Source organism: Urocitellus parryii, chromosome 5, assembly GCF_045843805.1.
Source record: "Urocitellus parryii isolate mUroPar1 chromosome 5, mUroPar1.hap1, whole genome shotgun sequence".
Taxonomy (NCBI): Eukaryota; Metazoa; Chordata; class Mammalia; order Rodentia; family Sciuridae; genus Urocitellus; species Urocitellus parryii.
Window position 1 is genome coordinate 188,499,947 of NC_135535.1, and position 20,671 is coordinate 188,520,617.

A 20,671-nucleotide genomic window follows, 5' to 3' on the forward strand; every position below is an offset into this window, starting at 1 on the left:
GATGTAGCTATATCCTCTGCAACATTGCGGACTCCTTCCTCGTTCTACCTGCATCTTCTGGGGACATAATGGGGAGAGCATGCAGTAAATAAGAAATAAAAAGCCAAAAAAAAAAAGTAAATAAGAAGGTTATGATCCTGGGGATGAAACATATCTAAGAAATAAATATGCAAATAAGAAAAACGGAGTTCCTGCCATAGGAGGGTTTATAGTCTGGGGAGAGAGAGAGAATTCACTAGCAAAGCAATAAATAAGAACAGTAATTGCATGTTGTGATAAATCTAGGAGCAAACATACATAATGGTGAGAGACAATAATAGGATTTTATTCATTTATTCAGTATGTCCCTCCACAGATATTTCTGGAGTTCCTACTACTACAAAGCATGGGGCCACCCATTGGAGATTTTTGTAGTGGAACCAGGTACACCTCACTTCTCTAATGGGAACTTGTGATTTAGATGAATCCTCATTTCTGATAGTTTTTGGAATGTAAAGATAAATAATATAAAAAGCCTACATTAAAAGAAAAGCAGGTGTGTGCATGTGTGTATAAACTATCTCCAGACTGTGCTTTGGGGACTTGGACACATGAAGCATTCCTTGACTGCTGGATCCACGTACTCTTCCCCCCACCCCCTTCCTAAACTGGGAGTCAGAAGGTCTGAACAGAAATCAATCCCTGCAATTTATTTTTAACTTCTTTCTCCTTAGCCAGGATTGATTTTTGTCCTTGTGATCAATGGCACAGAGAATAGCTCCTGGTCCCAGGCAGCTGTTCAAGCACTTGGTCCTGTCGGTCCCACGTCTATTGAGCAGGACATTAGAAGCTGATTATGAAAGTAATAGAATGAAGATGTTTCAAGGATGGGCCTGATTACCCCTGCTTTTCTGGGGAGGAGTGTTTGCAGACAGGAGGCTGCTGTAAGCAAGAACCAGATCCCAGGAGCCCAGGGTCCTAGGGCACACCACTGATCCCAGCAGGGGATGTAACACAATGAACAGTGCAGGAGCCAGCTTGGGGATTAGTATTTGGACAACCTGACTCCTTCCCTCCCCTCTTAGCCATCTCTTTTTCTTCTTCTTGGTATTTAATCTTTACAATATCAACTGCTGTTAGATTTGGGAACTGCAAGTGAAACATCTGTTACCAAAAAAAAAAAAAAAAAAAAATGATTCACTGTTCCCTCTCTGAGCTTCTCGGGCTTCAAAATGGTCCGATTCTTTCATCTCCGTTCTCGTCTCCTCCTTCCTTATTTTCTTCTAATTCAGCTTGTGGTTTAATAGGAACATGAAATTAGACATTTCTACCTCTCCAGGAGCCTCGTTACCCTCAAGGCCAGGCATGATTGCTTCCGGTTTCTTCTGTGAAAAATGTTTACAGAAGAGACGCACACTTTGGAATGATGGGCAGTGCTAATTCCATAGAACGCAATTAGAACAGTCTGCCCTACCCAAGGCCTTCTGTCCACTTCTCTGGGATAAACACTTGCAGTCTTGCCGCCTACACCAGGTGGCAGTTGTGTCTAGATTGCAGTGTGGAGAAATAACCACAGTGCTCTTAATACGATTGTGTTTATTATTTCATTGTGTAGTGTAATGGCTTCTGAGGTGTTCTTGGGATGTGTGGGAGGGAAGGGATGGAAGGAATGACTCCTTCATTCACTGATACGAGTCCTTGTGCAGTTGTTTGGACATCACTCTTCCATAGAAGACAAAATATACTTATCAGCATTTTATTTCTAAAAGATTTCTCCTCAGCTTCCTTCCATAGTTTTTACAGCCTGGCTAATTTTCTTTATTACTGAATATTCTGTGCTTCTTGGAGAATCTATTGCCTATAATAGTAACATCTAATGCTCATGGGAAGGGGAGCATGAACTAGGCTTATATGTGAATAAATTTAATCGCTATGACACCCTATGAATTAAGTATGGTTCTTCGATTTTGAAGAAGAGGCTCAAAAAAAAAAAAAAAAAGGTCAACCGTTTCCCAAGGTCACACAGCCTACTGCTAACTGTGGTGTGAAAAGTCTGATCCAAGAGTTTGGATGCACCAGTCCTGCTTTTCAACCACTATAAGGTTCTGCTCCTTAAATGAGAGTCACCACAACCTACATTTTACTTGCCTGAGTTAAATTGGGTCAAGAACTGTGTAAGAGACAGTGAATAAGTACACAAAGCTTTTACACAGAATGGGTGCTTAAAACATGTTTGTTGAGCCATTGAATGGCCACAAAAGAAAATAGAAGCTCAGAATTTAAGATACTGTGGTTGAAGAAGAACTTCACGCTGAGCAAGTGAAGGAAATGTGTCACACAGGGGGTGGGATATCTTTAGTACCTCCTTTGCATGAGCCATGTGTTAGGCCTCACATAGTGAGGGTGGCTGTCTATTTTAAGATGAAACTGAAGCCTAAGTGCTTTTCCCAAGGACAAAATAGCCGATAGGGGCAGAGGAGACTTGGAATCCATTGTAAGCTTAGTTCCAAGTTTCTGTTAATTTTCACCACAAAAAAAAAAAAAAAAAAAAAAAACATACAAGTAGCCTAAAGGGTGCACAAAGAGAAATCCTGGGATCCCTACTGGAATTCTTGGGCATTTTCTTAAAGCAGAACCTCATTTGTGATATGAACCACCTCTGCAAAAGTAAATGAACCAATAAATAAAATTACAATAAGATTATTGAGCAGTGTAGTATAGACTTTTTATTAAAGATGTCAAGTAGCAATGAAGTAGTGTCTATGCCATGCTTCTAACAGAAAAAAAATAATAATCTGAGTCTTTCACACTTATCTGCTATTTCTTTCCACCACCCCAAACTATCTCTTCTCAAGCCAGCAACTAGTGACTCACTTTGTGGTTCTCCCTTCTTGCATCCTCTCCAGCTTTGCTGGGAAGCTTTTCTTCCTCCAAGCTCCACATGCCCCCCCCACCCCCCGCTTTCCTGGCCATCTGTCCCTTTACCATGTTGGGCATCTCAGCCTGTTGCAGTTTCCATAGTCTTCCATCCTCAAGTCCATCCTGACATTCATCAAGCAAAATGACCTTTGGCATTGAGTACCTCTTCTCCTCTCAAGATAGTGGAAATACAGGTTGCACCTGTTGGTATAGTTCATGTGACACTGTGTGTCCCCACGTGCCTATGCCTGTGTGTGTGTGTCACTGCGGAGAACGATGGAAGAGAGGGGTTCTGCCCATAGTCACTGGACTGACAAACATGAGTGTCAGTTCCAGCTCCACCTTTGCCAGATGTGTCTTTGTTATCTCATCTGCAAAATGCAGACACGATGGGTGTGGACTGCACTGTACCCAGCACTGATTTTATTATAATCATAGAATGAACATGAGAACAGGTTGAGTGAACTATGGTGGCTCTGAGGAGGGGATCTGATGGCACAGAGCCTCCTCTTTGCTCAGGGACCGTGGCATTATGGCTGGTTTTACATTGTCATTCATATATCTTATATCTTTGGTTTGTTTTACCATAGAGATGATGAACTCCTTAGGGTCACAGCCCTGTGACTCCACAGTGCCTGACACAGCCTGGGCACAGTAGTGCTGAATAAGTTCTTGTCAGATGATGAATGTACCAGAGAGTGGAATCGGGGCCGTGACCATATGAGATGTTTAAACTTGATGAATGTGCAGGGGATGATGTGAATTGGACTGTACCTTTAATTAACATGTGGATTCAACAGTGGGTGGGGCAGACCATCTTGTAATCTTCTTCTCTGTTTCCCACCGGGAGGTGAGCTCTCTCAGAGCCCCATGTTTTCCCTGTTGCAGTCCTGTTAACCACTTATTTGATGTAATGTGACTACCCACTTATAAACATCTATGCAATTATCTCCCCTTTGTGTTTTTTTCTGATTCTGAGAAAGCACTGGTTTTAGAAGCCCTCACAAAGTGAAAAGACCCTGGGAGTGTGAGTTCTAAATTCTGAGGTCAACTGTGTGTCTCACCTCTAAGTAACAGAGTGACCTCAAGTGGCCTCTCTGGGCCTCAGGCCCTTTGATGCCAAAATGAGGTTGTAATTAGACCGCACTTGCAAGATTGTGCTCAGATCAAATGAGATTAAGTGTAACAGTAAAACTAATAGAATAGAGTAGTGCACAGATACTAGTTGCTAAAACATGGGTGCTGGCCACTAAGAGAGGATTAAAAACAAGACACATTATCGACCCTCAAAATCATTACAGTATAGCAAGAAACCCAAGATATACCCACTTCATGTAATTTAAGACATCAACTAGCACACGAAACAGGAGGCTCTGAGATTCAGAGAAAAAAAAAAAGATGAATTCCATAGGGAATTCATTGGGTGGTGGGATGTAGTTTTCTTGTTGTTGTTTTTGTTTTTAATTGTAGTGATGAGGATCAAACCTAGGTCCCTTTACCTTCTGGGCAATACTCCACCCGTGAGTGATATCCCTAGCCTAAGGAAGTAGCTTTTGATGCGAGCCACTGTGAATTTTGTTGATGCTGGATCTGGGTTTAGAAACTTGTCCAAAACTAATCATTCTTTGAAAAGGCTCTGGAGTGGACACTTTAGACTCATTCAGGCTGCACAGTATAATGGACTTGGTTGAGATTTAGAAAACCAAGTTTAAACCTGGGCTCTGCCACTTTGGAGCTGAAAGCCTTCTGCACATCAGTTAACTCACAGTAAAGCAGAGCTGCCTAGCAGTCCCTCCTCCACAGGGCCATTGTGGGTCACAGACAGCACATGTAAAGCACATCCAGTGTTGATGCCTGTGCTGATGGAGGATGGGGATGGGGCAGAGGGTGGGGTGCTGACACAGGGAGTGTGGTGGGGGAGCTCCAAGAAGCAGCAGTTGGCATTTCACTAATATCCAGGACCCTCCTGGGGAGGTGACAGAGCTGCTGGAGAAACAGCTCGACAGATGGTTTAAATCCATGTACGATGTCCTGAAATTCACTCACGAGGCAGGCAAACCCCATGTTGGCGAAGCTCTGCTGTCCTATCTAGCAATCCACATGGATCTCCAAGCCATCTGGAAAGCCCACGTCCGTGGAAGCAACCCTGCTTCTCCAGAAAATTAATGATTTTGTTTGCCTTGCCCTTTCAGGATATTTAAAATATCTTGAAAATACCAATAAGTTCTTCTGCAGGCAGCTGTAGGCACCTGCTCGTCATCCCTGTGATGAAAGACCCTTGTGTTAGGTACTCATGCCTATCCACTTCTGGCTCCCCTGTCTCCCGTTCCTGTGGTCTCTGGCCCTTCATTCTGTGCCTCTGGGTATTCTCCTTGGCAGTGCCTCTCAAGTCAGCATGGACACACCTGGATCAAACGCTGGACTTGTCAGTGAAGACACTTCCCAAAGCTGCGGGTTCCTGGGTGTGCGCCACAGGACTATCATAACATCCTAATCATTCCATTTTTAGAGCATTTTATAGCTCCATGAAAGCATCTTATTATCTAATTTCATTTATCACAAGAACCTGTGACAGAGGATAAATATGATTCCCTAAACTCTAAGAGAATAGTGACCGGGCCTAAAATGGCATGACCATTAAATGGCTGAGCTTAAAATCAGGCCACAGATGTGACAGAAGCTGGCCCCTTCCCTCTTTCTTCTCTCCCAACATTTCACTTTTTATTTTCTGAAGTTCTGAGATTTTGTAGAAATGAGAGTGACTAGCATCTAGCTTAGGAAGATTTCACTCAAATAATTGACCTAATAATGCCCACTGGTAAAAAAGAAGATAATCTAAATATGTAAATATATTAAGTTGTATAGAAAATATGTAAGAAACACCGTATAAGCTAGACCCCTTGTAATATAATATCTAACCCCCTCAGTCCCATCTTTTACAAAACCATTTGAACCCGCAGTTCACAAGGAATAGAACAGTTTTTGAGAGCAGAATGGAAGTATTGTGATAGCAGCTTTGCTCCTAGAGGTTTCAAAGGTGGTGGTAGTGGTGGTGGTGGTGTGTGTGTTTGAAGCTCTGTAATCCTTCTATAACACTAAAATAGAGTTGTTTTAGGTGTTATTATTTGAGAGTATTCAGGTGCTAATAAATAATGGATTCTAGGAAGTTATTCAAATCTGTGACTGGTGTGTTTTATTTTTTGCACTTATCTCTGCCTTTCTCTCTCTCTCTCTCTCTCTCTCTCTCTCTCTCTCTCTCTCTCTCTTTCTCTCTCTCTCTCTCTCTCTCTCACACACACACACACACACACACACACACCCCAAAAAAAGACAAAACCTAGGAGAGGATTGGCAGCAAGGACAAGGACCTTCCATTTCGAAAAGTCAGGCAGCATCCCTAGTACTTCCCTTTCATCTGTGTCATGGAAGCCAGCACCCAAAGGTCAGGCTTGCTGCCATTAGTGGTAAATCTCTCACGCAAATCACTTGGGCTTTTGGTCTCTTCCTGATTTGCTCCAGGAAGTCATCCTGACTGAGGGCAAGAAGAGTTTCAAATCTCTGTCCCCAGTCTGTTATTTTCCAGTGGACATGGTGGCAGGCATCTTGGCCTCTTCCTCTGCAGCGATGGGTGATACACAGTGAGCAACTTACTGAGCATCAGCTGCTCCTTAACATTGTATCACTTAATCCTCATGATCAACTTGTCCATAGGTAGTAGTACTATCTCTGTTTTCTAGAAGAGGAAATTAAGAAAGTTAAATTACCTGTCCAAAGTCACCAAGCCAGCAAGAGGTAGAAGCCAGAGTCAAATAAAGTTCTGAGATCACAACTAATATTTTTAAGTGCTTAAAAATCAGATAAGGTGTCTTCTTTGGAAAAAATGTATATTCATAGTATATTTATATATTGATATATATTATATATGTTGATATATTGATATATGTTGATATATATTATATAGTATATGTAGTATATATTATATATATTCATTATATATATCTATAGAAATATATAATTGGAAATTGATCAAATGCCTTTTTGTATTTGAAGAAATGCAGTCAGGAGTTAGGTATACTAATTCTTGGTTTAGCCATGTGTGGTCTAGCCATAAACTCATTGCCCTGTGGTTTTCTAACTTGTCACCTTATCTCTGCCTCACTGACATTTCCAAAAGACAATGAAGGACACAATGAGTTGCTTGGCAGAGCTATGATGGTGCCAGCTGCTTCATCAGTATTTTTTGGCCAGTGAGTGCACCAGCAACCTCAGTATGTGTCTTCCCTACAACATCTCCCCTGAACATACGGGAGAACACACACACACACACACACACACACACACACACACACAAAGAGAAAGAGAAAGTATATGCAATATTGGCTTCAATATCAACTCTTTTATCCCAGATCTATTCTTGGTGATGCTATTTGTTGGCTATTATGTTTGGGTACCAATAAAACATTTTATGTGCAAATCTGTTTCAAAGAGGTCCAACCTTAGTGCAATGTTCCTGTATAAGGTAATAGACCCACTGTTTCTAGACACAGGAAGATAAAACTGCATATTACATTAATATTACAGAGTCTCCAGGACATAAAATGAGCAAATATCAGTTAGATAGACACTAAATTCAAAGTCAAACAGCCTAGCACAGGAGACAGCTTGGTGATAGCATACCATGTTTTTCCAAATGCTTCACCACAGCTTTGATTCAGATGCAAGGTGTGGTACCTCAGCAAAGCAGTTTTGGAAGATGAGCTCAAGTTGGCAAAGGCAATCTAACTTTCCATGACAATGTCACCAATGATGAGCTTAAGTTGGCAAAGGCAATCTAACTTTCCATGACAATGTCACCAGGGCCATCTTGACCTTCCAGAAACTATAGTAACTTCCTCATGAGACCTATGGCTGGTGTTTGTCTATCTAGGGTGTCCCTATGTTGCCCAGGCTGACCTTGAACCTCTGGGATCAAGTGGTCTCCAGGCCTTACCCTGAAAAGTAGCTGGGACTACAGGTGCACAAGTGTGTTTACTCTTGTGGCACAGTAGTCATTAGCCTGTTTCTTTGTTCTTAAAAGAGAAACGTGATCTTTGAAGGAATTATGTAGGTGGAGAGGGCAAGAAAAGCCTAACAGCATCAAGATTTATTTTAAATAATCTGAATAGAATTAATGAGCAAGGAAATTGGAAAGTTAATTGTGCATCATAACAGCTTGGCTGTTGTTTTCACCTCTTTAAGAGTCTGGGTGGGGGAAGCAGAGCGAAGGCTATGTGAGAGGTAACTCAGGTATGCTTCAAAGGTGGCCATTTTTTCTTGGCTTAGAGAGATTATCCACATTGTGTTGGACCCAGCTTGGGTCTCTAAATGGAAATGCTTCTAAATGTCATTCCCTACGAAGGCAACAGCTCTTGGACAAGCTGAATTTATTTCCATTATAGTCCTTCTTATTCACGAACTCCAATAGCAGCACTATTCACTCCCCGTGCAACAATAGGGCATTGATTTCTCAGGACTGAGAAATTGACAGGAGCCCTCCTGTAGAAAGATCTGCCTTGTTGGTAGGCATCTTATCCAGGAAATTGGGAGCTGAGTGACATGGAATCCATACCTCTCTCACACAGCCTGAGGACCCTACATAAGCTGTGAAAACAAATAAATTCGGGTTCAAATTCTGGCTCCACCGTTTTCTCCCTGTGTGTCTCTGAGTATGTTGTGTGACTTCCCTATGTGTCAATTTCCTCATCTGAACTCTGCACATAAAATTGAAGGCCAGTGTGTGCGCAGGAATGGTGCTTGGTGTATGAAGTACTCAAAAATTTTTATCTGCTGTTAACATTTTTACTTAACAGGATGCTAGGAATATTATTAGCAATAACAATAATAATACCACAATTATTATTGTGGACATGAAATAATACCATGGAAGTAAAGCACTCGACATAAAATAGGTACTCAAAAATGTCGGTTTCTGTCCCTCTTGTTGGGTTCCTTATGTCTACTTATAAATTCTAGAAACACTGCTGCTTTTCTTTTATCTATGGAAAAAAAAGACTCAACTTCTGAATCTCCAACAGGGCTAGAAAGTGACCCAAGCCCTTTGGTTTCAGTTTTCAGGCATATTTTTCTTTATTTTCCATGGTGGAGCCATCATTCAGAAATAGGATGAATGAAAAAAAAAAATAAAGGCTATGTCAGGTTAGACTTGGTCACAGTGAAAGCGAGAACAAGTCAGAAGAGACAGATGTGTTTAATGGTCAATGCATTTGTCCAAAGGAATCATTTTCACTGGCCAGGAGCCCAATTAAACCTGTAAAATGGAAATAGAGAAAATCAGATTAACGAGCCAGTCATTAGTAAGGAAAAGACCCAGCTAATTCTGTGTTTAGCATGACGGATGGGCCCAGAGCAAATAATTGGATGACATTCATCAAACGTAAAATAAAAGGTGTCACTGAAAGGGAAAGTGGTAATAATCTCTGGGATTTACAATGCCAGCGAATTTGCTTGTAAGGAAGAGAAAAGTTCATCAAAATAGATTAATAGTCACTAAACTGTATTCCTTACTTGTGAGTTAGTTGCCAGAGAACCACACAAATAATTGTGGAGAGACAGCAAATGCATTGGCCTGGTACCGCCCACCACCAGGGGAAGCTTCTGGCTGGGAGGATACTCATCCAGCCATCCAGGGACTGGGCAGAAATGGAGAGCTCGGCATCCCATCCATTATTTAATCAGGAAACAATGGAGAGTCCCAAACTCAAAATCTCTTCAGTTCAGCAGATTGATCCCAATGACCCATTATTCAGTTAGTCACTAGGTATTGACCCCTTGCTCCATGGGGATGTGCTTACTGCTAGTTAAGGGTTCAGGCATGAGCAGGATTAAGAAAGCCCAACTTCATTGTAGAGCTGTAACAGTGAAAGGCTGTGTAATGTTGGGCAAGTTGGTCAGTCTCTCTCAGACTCATTTTTTTTTTCTCAGCCTCATTTTTCTGATCTGTAAACCTGTAGATTTGGAAGTATATATATGATATACATATATATTCTTTTTATCTATCTATCTATCTATCTATCTACCTATCTATCTTCCTCACACAGAGATATATGTAGAATCAAATAAGGTGTGCTATACAAACTATGTATCATACTATATTTTATGTAATAGACACTTGCTTCATGGGAGTAGTTATTACTCTTGTTTGTATTACTTTGCCTCTTCTAAGAAGACATTGTTTTTGAAATGCAACATCAGTATCATAATAGATTTTCTAGGAATGCAAATAAACATATTTGCCCAATTACAGTACTTCATAAATGCATTTTCAAAAGTTGTCAAAACCAAGGAAATGTGTAGTCAAGGTGAGAGGAGTAAAATGGATAGAGGACTCTTCAAAGTCTACCACAGGAGTAGGAATACAGGTTTAGAGTCAAAATTTCTGAATTCAATTTTGTCTTGGGCAAGTCGCTTAGTATCCTGTAGCCTCTGTAGGGTTGCCATGAGGATCAACTATATAGTTTACATGTGGGCTATTGGGTAATTCTGCGTCATGGAACGTGAACTCTATAAATGTTAGTTGTGTCATTATTTTTGTGTACCCACTAACCATCTGCCAGGAGATCAGCTGTCTCAATCTATTTCTCCTTCAGTAATAAAATACCTTAGGTTAAATCATTTATAAATAGCAGGAATTTATTTTTCCCAATTGTATAGATGAGGAAGTCCAAGATCAAGGCAGGGCCTGGGCAGGGCTGATGTCTGGTGAGGACCCTGGTCTCTTACTTCCAAGATGGTGCCTTGAACACTGTATCCTCACAAGGCAGGAAGGAAAGAAGGGGTCTGGGTAGCTCCTTCCAGCTCTTCCACTGATCCTTTCATGAGGGAGTAGTAGCCCTCCCGTTCCAATCATTTCCTAAAAGCCCCTAACTTTTAATACTGTTGCATTGGGGATTTAGTTTTAACATGAATTTGGAGAAAATACAAACATTTTCACCACAGGGTTCCACCACTGGCTCTCCAAAGTTTCTATCATCCTCTCATACAAAATATATGCATTCTATCCTCAAAGCACCCAAAGTCCTGTGCCAACATCAACTGTAAAGTCTTAAGCCTGAAGTTTTATATAATATCATTTAGTCAGATATGGTGAGACTCAAGTGATGATTCATCCTCAGAGAAATCGCGCTCCAGCTGTGAGCTTGTGAAATCAAACAAGGTATGTGGTTATGAAATACAATGCTGGTATACTTTCGAAGAGTGTGTTTGGTGATGTTCGGAGCGTCCTGTAAAGAGCTAGATTTTTTTAAAAATATTTTTTTTTGTAGTTGTAGATGGACATAATATCTTTATTTTATTTCTCCTTTTGGGAAAATTAAAATATTTTAGAACAAAATAGAGAAGATGATCGGACAACATTGTAAATGTACTAAGTGCTGTTGAATAATACAATTTTAAATGGCTATGATTTAGTTATGTGAATTTCCCCTTAATTTAAAACAAAAAGGTCTCTGTCGCCATTGTAAACACAGACTCTGGGAAGGAGGCAGGGGCCAGGACATGTGAGGAGCAGAAGGTGGGTGTAAATTGTTGTTAAAAGGTATAAACCCATTGTGTTCAAAGTGTAGTCCCTGGACTAGCAGCATCAGCATCACCTGGAAACTACTAGAAAGAAAATTCTTAAACCCCAACCTAGCTCTATAGAATCAGAGATAAGTGCCCAGCAGTCTGAGCTCTAATAAGCTTTCCAGGTGATTCTGATTGGCTGCTAAAACTTAAAACTATTGATCCACTTCTTGGATTGGTAGAGACATTTGTATGTGTTGATTTTATAATTAAAAATAAAACCAAATTAAGTAGGATCATGCAAGAACTAAGAGTGACTCTGTGTCCAGGTTCAGGGATTATATTTTAATCTGATTCTATGTATTTGAGGTTCCTTTCTAAAAGAAAAAAAAAATACTTTAGCAACCCATTGATCTAAGTATGCCGATACCCACCTCTTGGCCAACACAGAACAATGGATTCATAACAGGTGTCTTACCAGAATAGAAATAGAAGTTTTAAAACACAAGAGTGCTTCTAATTGGAAAATAGAGATCAGGATAGTGCTGAATATCAGGCAGAAAAGCAGTCTGATTCATAGCCTGAGCCTCTGCCCCAAATTTTTATGCAAGGTTCTGCCTTCATGCTGATTCTGACATCTGCTTCACCTGGCAGCTTGGGTACATGCTACGTGGGCTTCTGATCTATGTGGAGCAAGGGGGAGCCATGGGAGAGGCTATCTCTTGGAGTGAGGAGTGATGGGTGGCTTTCAATAGAGATGTTCCGCCCCTTCTGCTCCCAGCAGTTGCTGTGGATGGGCGCCAGGTTTGAGCGAGAGTGGGAGGACTGGCAGGCCTCCAGCATGTGCTTGGACCTTAGTGGAGAATGGAGCATGTGCCTCGAATAATTGCCTCCTCAGCACAGCAGTCTGGTTGCTATTGTTGTCCTGCTATTTTCTCTGAACAGGCCGTGTTATCTTCTCCTGTGAATATTAATTTCCCCTGAGCTACGATAATTGGGCTGAGAGCAGCCATCAGCAGGGCTGTGCCATGTTGGCAGGACTTTTCAACAAACCCAGGCCAGAGGACCATTTTCTTGGAGTGGTGTCCAAGTCATCCAGTGAAGAATCCGTTCTTTCCCAAGTGAGGTGACAGGGCTTCTCCCTGACCCTGACCCCCTGCCAGCTATGAGATAGCATAAATGGGACTTAAACCTAGGATTTCTGAATTTGGGGTTTGGAGTTTTCCTTTGGACACCTTTAATCAACTTGTAATGGAAAGAATCAATAAAGATCTTCTGAACACCTAGATTTGTAAATGTGAAGGTAAAAAAAAAATGAAATGTGTTCAGATCAGAAGTAAAAATAAATTTTAAAGTAATGAGTTTTGAGCAAGAGTAATTATTCCAATCCATAAAAAAATATATACCTTTGACAATTGTGTCATGGTTTCAGAGGAGTAATAAACTGCTAGAAATAAAAAAAAAAGGCAGAACAAATATGTAATGAGTGAAGTCTATGTTGATAGATGGTGTCTCTGTTTTTAGTTAAAAGTACTTATTTTAAAAAAAGGTCTCTATCACAATTGTAAACACAGACTGGTGCAGAACACAGTAACCAAATACAGAATCAGTCCCTGCTCTCACAGCAGCTGTCAGGTAATGGGAACAATGGCTTTAATTGCCCATTTATTGTCTAAGTAGTATGACATGGGAGCAGCTCAGGGTGTGGTGGTATTGGACACTCAGAGCTAGCAAGGTAGTCTTGACAAGGTCATTACAAACCTATTGTGGTTGTTGATGGAGAGGCTAGTACTTTCCAATAGTGCCATGATCTGTGATCCCATCTGATCTCTTTTGTGTTTTCCCCAATCCAGGTAACTACCGGTGGAAGAGCCAGCTACTATGTATCCTATCGAAGAGAGGCCTTTGCCCAGATCAAGCTGCCCAAGTACTCCTTGCCGAAGGTACAGCACATACCACCTGCTGTCCTGAGACCTGCCAGACAAAGTGAGGGTTGGAGAGGCTGCCTTGCCAGACTGCAGGGAGGTCTGACCTCGGCTGGGAGGCCTCACTTAGCCCTGGGTGGTTTGGCCACTGCTGATGTTCCCAATCCTGGGTTCTATATTCCCATTCTGAGCAGGTTGCCAGGCCTGAACTTTGATTTCCTGTGACTCAAACATCTGGTGTAACCTTGGGTCATTTCCCAGGGGTAAATGAAAGGAGCACTGGCTTTGAAATCTCTTCTGAGGCCCTTCCCTTTTTCAAAGTCCTTATTGCCAAATAGAAGGTCAAGTTCAGGCAGGAGCACAGATGTTACGTGTGTGTGCATTAAAGTGCAAAGATAAGTCTGGTGGTTTTCTTGCTTCTCTTTACATTTTAAGGCTAATTATAAAGGCACTTCCATGTTTCCACTCTTCTCAGTCACTCTGAGTAATTAAAATGGGGTCACCTGCTGGAATGTTAACATCAAATAGTGACATTTTAACTCATCTTTTGAAAATCATAAAACTCTGTGAACCCCATTTCTTGTGAACAGTGGCTTCTGGGGGGAAATGGGTCTTACGACCTTAGTTTGAACAAGGACAGGGTATAATTGCATCACTTAATGAGGCTGCAGAGAGGCAAGTCTCCAGCTGGACACATATCAAGTGCAATGTGGCAAAGACATGGGCCTCTAAACTAGTACTAGAAATGCTGAAAGACTAAAGGAGTGCAGAGATGGAGAATTATGGGATAAAAAGGTGGATAATCTCCTATCCACTTGTGTTTATTTATATTCATTCTGGTTTTCTTGCATCCATCCATCCATCCATCCATTTGGTTCTTCTTTTGATATATCCCTTTAACTGTTTTTTCTTCCACATAAATGGTTTTCCCACACCAAACACTGAACTAAACACTATGGGTAGAGTAGTGATTAAAACACAAATGATCCTACTTTCCTGAATCATAGGGTCTGGTAGAGAATAGAGGCATTAAGCAACCAATTGTAGGTGTAGTGTAGGGGATCCAGTGTTCAGGGATGTGAAGATAGATGAATATGAGTGGAAAGAGCAGTTTCCTAGAGGAAGTGAAGTATAAAGTATAACACATGGGTAAAGAAAAGCTGATAGAAAATATAGTTGTTCCTTGTGATCTGTAGGGGATTGGTTTCAAAGCACTGGCTTTGAAATCTCTTCTGAGATTTTGCAAAGTCCTTATTGCCAAATAGAAGGTCAAGTTCAGGCAGGAGCACAGATGCTATGTGTGTGTGCATTAAAGTGCACAGATAAGTGATCCTCACAGATCCCAAAATTCATGGATACTCAAGTTCCTTATGTAAAATGGTATAGTGTTTGCATGTGCACTTTCTCCCATAAACTTTAAATCACCTGTAAATTACTCATAATACCTACTGCAATGTAAATGCTGTGTAAGTTGTTGTTGTATTGTTAAGAGAATAATGACAAGAACAAAAAATTTGTATTTGTGTGGCACAGATGCAGGCCTAACTACAGTTTGGATCTGTAGCTAGTGGAATCCATGGAACCCATGGATCTGGAAGGCTAACTGGATGTGCATGGTCCTTATTTTAAGAGAAAGCATGGTTCATTTTACTAACTAAAAAGCCATCTTAAAAGACAAGACTGCAGAGAGCAGCTGGGGCTGAGAAGACAGGTAGAGCCCATATTAAATATCCTACAGGGCAGTGAGAACTGATTTTTCATCTCCCCTAGCTTAACAATGACTGGTCTTCATAGGGCCATCATCTAAGATTGTGACTGCAGGACATGCCCATCGGATATTCTAAACCCAAGCAGAGCAGAGTTATCCTGGCCTAGAGAAGACTGGAAAGGGAAAATTCATAATCATGCTCTTCCTAAAGGAGAATGCTTTCCTCATAGTAGCCAGAAGGTCCTCATCTATTGGCCTAAGAAATGAGTTCCAGGAACTTTCCAAACCATGGCTTCAACATAGGCTCCTTCCATCTCTGTAGATGTGTGAATTTTATGTATTTTAACCTTCTTAGGAAAACAAATAGTTTACTACCCTGAGCAATGTGGCTGCAGGTGGGAAAAAATGAGGCATTGAATTGATTACCACCTAAGAGCTCCATTAATGATTTGTAAGCCAGTGACAGAGTATTGTGGGGGCATATCAGGTGATCCATGCAGCCCCCTTATAGAACTTCACCTGGAGTTGATTATCATTGATATGCAGGCTGCTGTAAAAGTAACTGGATGGTTATCGACCCCCTTTATTACCTGGTGTTGGCCCAGATTTTCAGAGTCAGGGATAAGGAGGTGGGGACAGAGGGGGAAAGGGAGACTGGTTCTTTCCATTGTGTGAAAATGGATATGGATTTTAAGCAAGTCTTTCTGTTCCGAATGGCGGCACTGTGGTTCCCCTTAGGAGTCTTCCTTAAGAATAAAAGCATGGGAAAGCTCCCTGTCACCAATGCCCTTGTATTTCTGATCCCAGCCTGTCTTCTCAGAATATGTACTCCCTGGTTTTGGAGTGTTTTGCAGAGTAAAATGAGTGTCATTAGGATATACAGCATTATAAGGAACAGCAGCTTGTGCTGGACCCAACATAACTCAGTCCCTGGGCATTGGATTGGCACTCCCAGTCCCTAGGCATGAAGAGCATGTGCCAGTGGAAAGCCTGGTGGCAGATGATAGGGGGTATGGTGTCCTAGAGAAAAGCCAGTTGAGCTTCATTCTGGCTCTGCCACTTACTTAATCTTCCTGTCTGTGAAATGGACAAGGTTGTGATGGTTCAATGAATGCTTCTCTGCTTGTCCAGTGGAAAATGCTTGATATATCTCAAGAATGAGTCTGATTCAAAAGGAAATAATACTGATGTTCTTAATTTGCCTGGCATGGAGATTCTGAGGGGAACACATGTCAGTTGACTTTGGGCTCCATATTGCCTAAACTCTGAGTCTGATATACCCTGTTTCGTCTCTTAGATTCTACATTATTTTTCAAAAAAAATTTTATTGTGCATTATAGTTGTATATAATGGTAAGATTTATTGTTACATATTCACACATGTATATGCTATAACAATACATTTGGCCAATATTATTTCCCAGCACTTAGATTCTGCATTCATTTTTAACTTGCTATTCTCCTAATCATTTCTACAACAGAAAAATTTTGGGTTTTTTTTTTTTCAGTAGGAGATTCAGGTTGGTAGTGTGTTGAACCTTGCCTGAGTACCATGTTCCTGGAAAAATGGCCAAGGTTAAGAAATTCCCATGTTTTGTGTTTGGGAAGTGGTTTGCTGCTATCTACCCTCCCCATGACTTGATAAGACTTAGATATCTGCCTTGTTTACCTACAACAAGAGCAGTCTCTTTTTTGTCTCATAAATGAATAGCTGAACTTTTGTTCTATTGGCTAATCTGGACAAAATACCTGAAAATTTGAGTTGACCAAAATTAAATGTGACTTTCCCCTTCCCCTCAGTCCTTGAACTTTGCCCTACTCTTGAGTTTGTGCAAGCACTGGATGCTTCAGCAAACAGTGCAAGGGAGAAACAGCCCTCCTTCACAGCCCTCCTAAGGATCGATTGACCCCCCAAGTCATTTGATTTGTTCCATCATGCCACCTGCTTACGGGACTCCCCATGCCCAGTTCTTCCTAGGCTTATTTTACTTTGTTTATAAAAATAATTATTTTTCTGCTTTCTTTCTGAGATGCTTGCAGATATCATAGTCAGGATATTCTCCCTTCAATGGTCTCATTTTACCCAGGTCTGGGTTTGTTGTTCTTTGACAATAGAATACAGTTAATCCTATTTTGAATAATAGAAGAAAGTGATACATCTTATAAAATGTTTTAGAATAATAGTGAAAATGATATTAACCTTTGGTCTCTTTAGTGTGTACATTTCTGCAATTCCCGATGTATCCTTCTCCGCTGTATCAACTGTAATTGTAATCTGTTCTTACTTCCTGTTTGTTCTCCATCTCAGTGCTACTTGCCCTCTGCCTTCATGTCCAGCTATCCATGGTTTCTCTAAAAATCCTGCAGGTCTTGTTATCAGTGTCCACCTACATACCAAACCTCATACCACCCCTACACTTAGAACTCTAAACCATGTAGTTTGAAGTACATGCTCTTAAAGACCCATGTATTTAGTCCAGACCGGAGCTCCTGTCTACACCTTGTATTTGTTGTGTCTCATCCTCCTCTGATATATATTTGCATACTCCATTTATTTATGCAGTAAGCTTTGGTTGGATGCGTACCATGGGCTAGACAATCTGATAAGTACTGGAGACAGAGTGATAAGAAAGACATTTTCTGCTCTCTAGAATTTCAAAGACATCAAATGTGAGTGAAAGACATCGCACAAAAAAATCAAAAGTGCTTACCTACTTATGACTGTAATGAATGATGGAAAGGAAAAGCAGAGAATTTGTAAGTCAGATATCTGAAGCTTTGTAGATGGGTCCTTTTCCCTGTCCCCTGTAAATTGTGCCTCTTTAACATCTTACAGGTCTATTTCATAGTAGCCTTCAGAAAGAACCTACTTCCTTAGTTGAGGCCCTCAGACGTTCTTGCCTAGATGATTGAAGTGACCTTTTAAGCCTTACTCCCTTGCCTCTAGCATTACCCCACTTAAATCCACCCTTCACACTGATTCCACAGTGCATTTGATCACACAGGGACCTTATGCTCTCCAACCAAATAACCCAAATAACTGCCTTTCTCCCACTTGAAACCTTGTGGGAGCTCTGTGCTACCTAAATGAAGGTTAGGTATGCCACATAGATCCCATGGTGATGTGGCCCCTATACACTCACCTCCTGCAGAGGAAGCTGCACTTCAAACTATACTGAGTTACACACATTTATATCCTTGAATGCCCTCCTTGTCTGTAAGCCTTGAATTCCAGTCACTACATTCTGTGCCTCTATTATAGCATTTAGTCAAAAAAGGCCACAAGGTATATACTATCTCTACCATCAGGAGGCATCTCTTTGGGGCCGGGTTTTCTCTCTCTCTCTCTCTCTCTCTCTCTCTCTCTCTCTCTCTCTCTCTCTCTCTCTCTCTCTGTCTCTCTCATAGTATCTTGTACATGGCAAATTTTTGATGATATAGGTGATTATATAATTATGGCAGGTCCAGATTATAAGAAAATATTTCAAGAGCAAGAAAGTATTCCAACATTGTTCACATAGAAGTCATAGGTTTTGTTTTTTCAAAAATCAATTTTGAATCTCCTAAATCATTGTTGGGAGGGCAGAGGAGGAGTGTTATTTATCATTGTTTTCCAAATAGAAGCATCTATGTAGTTATGTCTGATGCTCTTTGAATTCCAACTGTGGAAAAGTATCAATCTGGATATAGTTTTACTTAATATTTTCTTCCTTCATCTTCTCTCTTCATCGCCAAATTACATTCTCAAGACCAGCATATAAGGAAGAGGCACATGCTCTGGAGTTTGATTGAAATAATTGGATTTAAGAAAAAGCTTTGTTATTGTCTAGAACTCTATTGGACCAATTTAAATTCATAATAGTTCTATTTTTTTTTCTTGAAGATTTGATATTCTGGTTATTATCGGTTGACCCCTGTTCAATCATAAGACTTATTTGGAGAGAGGTCACAAAGTTCACAATTTTTAAAGAATGATTCTTCAGACTTAGAAGCACAAGAATCATTTGGAGGGTTTTATCTGCTGGTAAAATATAAGGCTGTATACCAGACACACTGAATCGTGAGTTCAGGTGGTGGTTCCCATGATCTGCATGTTATTGAGATCTCCAGATTTAGTTGATCCCTGTGGTGCCTGCCTGTAACCCTGGCTACTTGAGAGACCAAGGAAGTAAGATTGCTTGAGCCCAGAAATTTGAAGCCAATCTGAACAATTAGCAAAACCCATCTCTTAAAAAGAAAAGAAAGAGGAAAGGAGGGGTAAGACAAGATAATACAAATGGAAGAAAGGATGTACAGCAGAAGGGGTAGAGAGAGAAAAGGGGAGGGGAGGGGTGGGGAGGGGAGGGGAGGGGGGACAGTAGAGAATAAGACAGACAGCAGAATACATCAGACACTAGAAAGGCAATATGTCAATTAATGGAAGGGAAACTGGTGTGATACAGCAATCTGTATAAGGGGTAAAAGCGGGAGTTCATAATCCACTTGAATCAAACCGTGTAATATGATGTATTAAGAACCATGTAGTGTTATGAACGACCAATAAAAAAAATAAAAAAAAATAAAATAAAATAAAAACATTGGAGTTAAAAAAGAAAAAAAAAAAGAAAAGAATAAAAAGAAAGTGACCAAGATCTCCAGGTCATTTGGAGGCACACTGAAATTATATCCTCACTGATAAAATTCTTTAAAAAGTTATCTTCTTGGTTAAGACAGTCTTGAGTTTAAATATTAGTGATGCCATTTGTTAGCTGTGTAACTTTGGATAAAGGATATTTTCAGGCAGTGGTCCCTGAATCCTAGATACTAAAGAGAAGTCTCTCACCCCAGCGACTGGCTACCCATTCCCAGAATAGTATTTACCTAACATGCACTTGCAGTAAAGCTGGCTGCCTCTAATCCTGACCATGCCCTGGTGTTTTATGTTGTTTTGTTCCCACTTCTTTTACATTAACTTTCTCTAAAATAAGTTAGCTCATTCATTTTTATGACCAAAACATCTGGGAAAAACCTGGAATTTCTATTGCATTTTTAACAGGATAAGTGAATTTAATCTGTATTTTCTGCAGCTGCTCTTTCCCCCCCTACTGAGTTCTTGGGCATTCATTCCACACCAACACAAAACAATTCCATCACATGGTTTTTAAGAGGAAGACTCTCTCCGTTTTCAAGCAGCTCAGCAAGAACCTATAATTCTACCAAATACGTAAACACAAATGAGCAAGTGAGGTTTTAGTCAAGGTGACCCAGAGGGTTCAAGGCCAGGAAGTTCAGGATAAAGGAACTCCAATAAAAGATCCAGAATTTCTTTTCCTACTCCTCCCATCTCCCAGTTGTCCAAATCAAGTGCACTCCTTCATCTTGAAGGACCTGTCCGTGGTGCTGATGTTGAAGATATTGCTGCCGCTTTTTACTTGAACAGTTTTGGGGATAGGTTGGTCACATAAGGAAACATTAGTCCCAGTCTGATTATTATTGTCATCTCCAATTGTCCAAGGTCCTATTGTGAGCACATTCCACCACAGGTACAAGGATGATTCTCCCTCTGCTATTTCATTTTGACAACACAATTGTAGATTGATTGA

At 40.7% G+C, this 20,671-nt stretch overlaps 1 protein-coding gene across 1 annotated transcript in view; it reads left to right on the plus strand.

Annotated features, from left to right (window-relative positions):
• The window catches only part of Sorcs3 (sortilin related VPS10 domain containing receptor 3), a 616,840-nt gene that overhangs the window by 482,180 nt on the left and 113,989 nt on the right, over window positions 1-20,671 (plus strand). Inside the window, exon 8 of the mRNA XM_026401144.2 lies at window positions 13,311-13,400. Within this exon, the coding sequence (XP_026256929.2) occupies window positions 13,311-13,400 (90 nt within the window). The remainder of the gene's footprint in view (window positions 1-13,310; window positions 13,401-20,671) is intronic.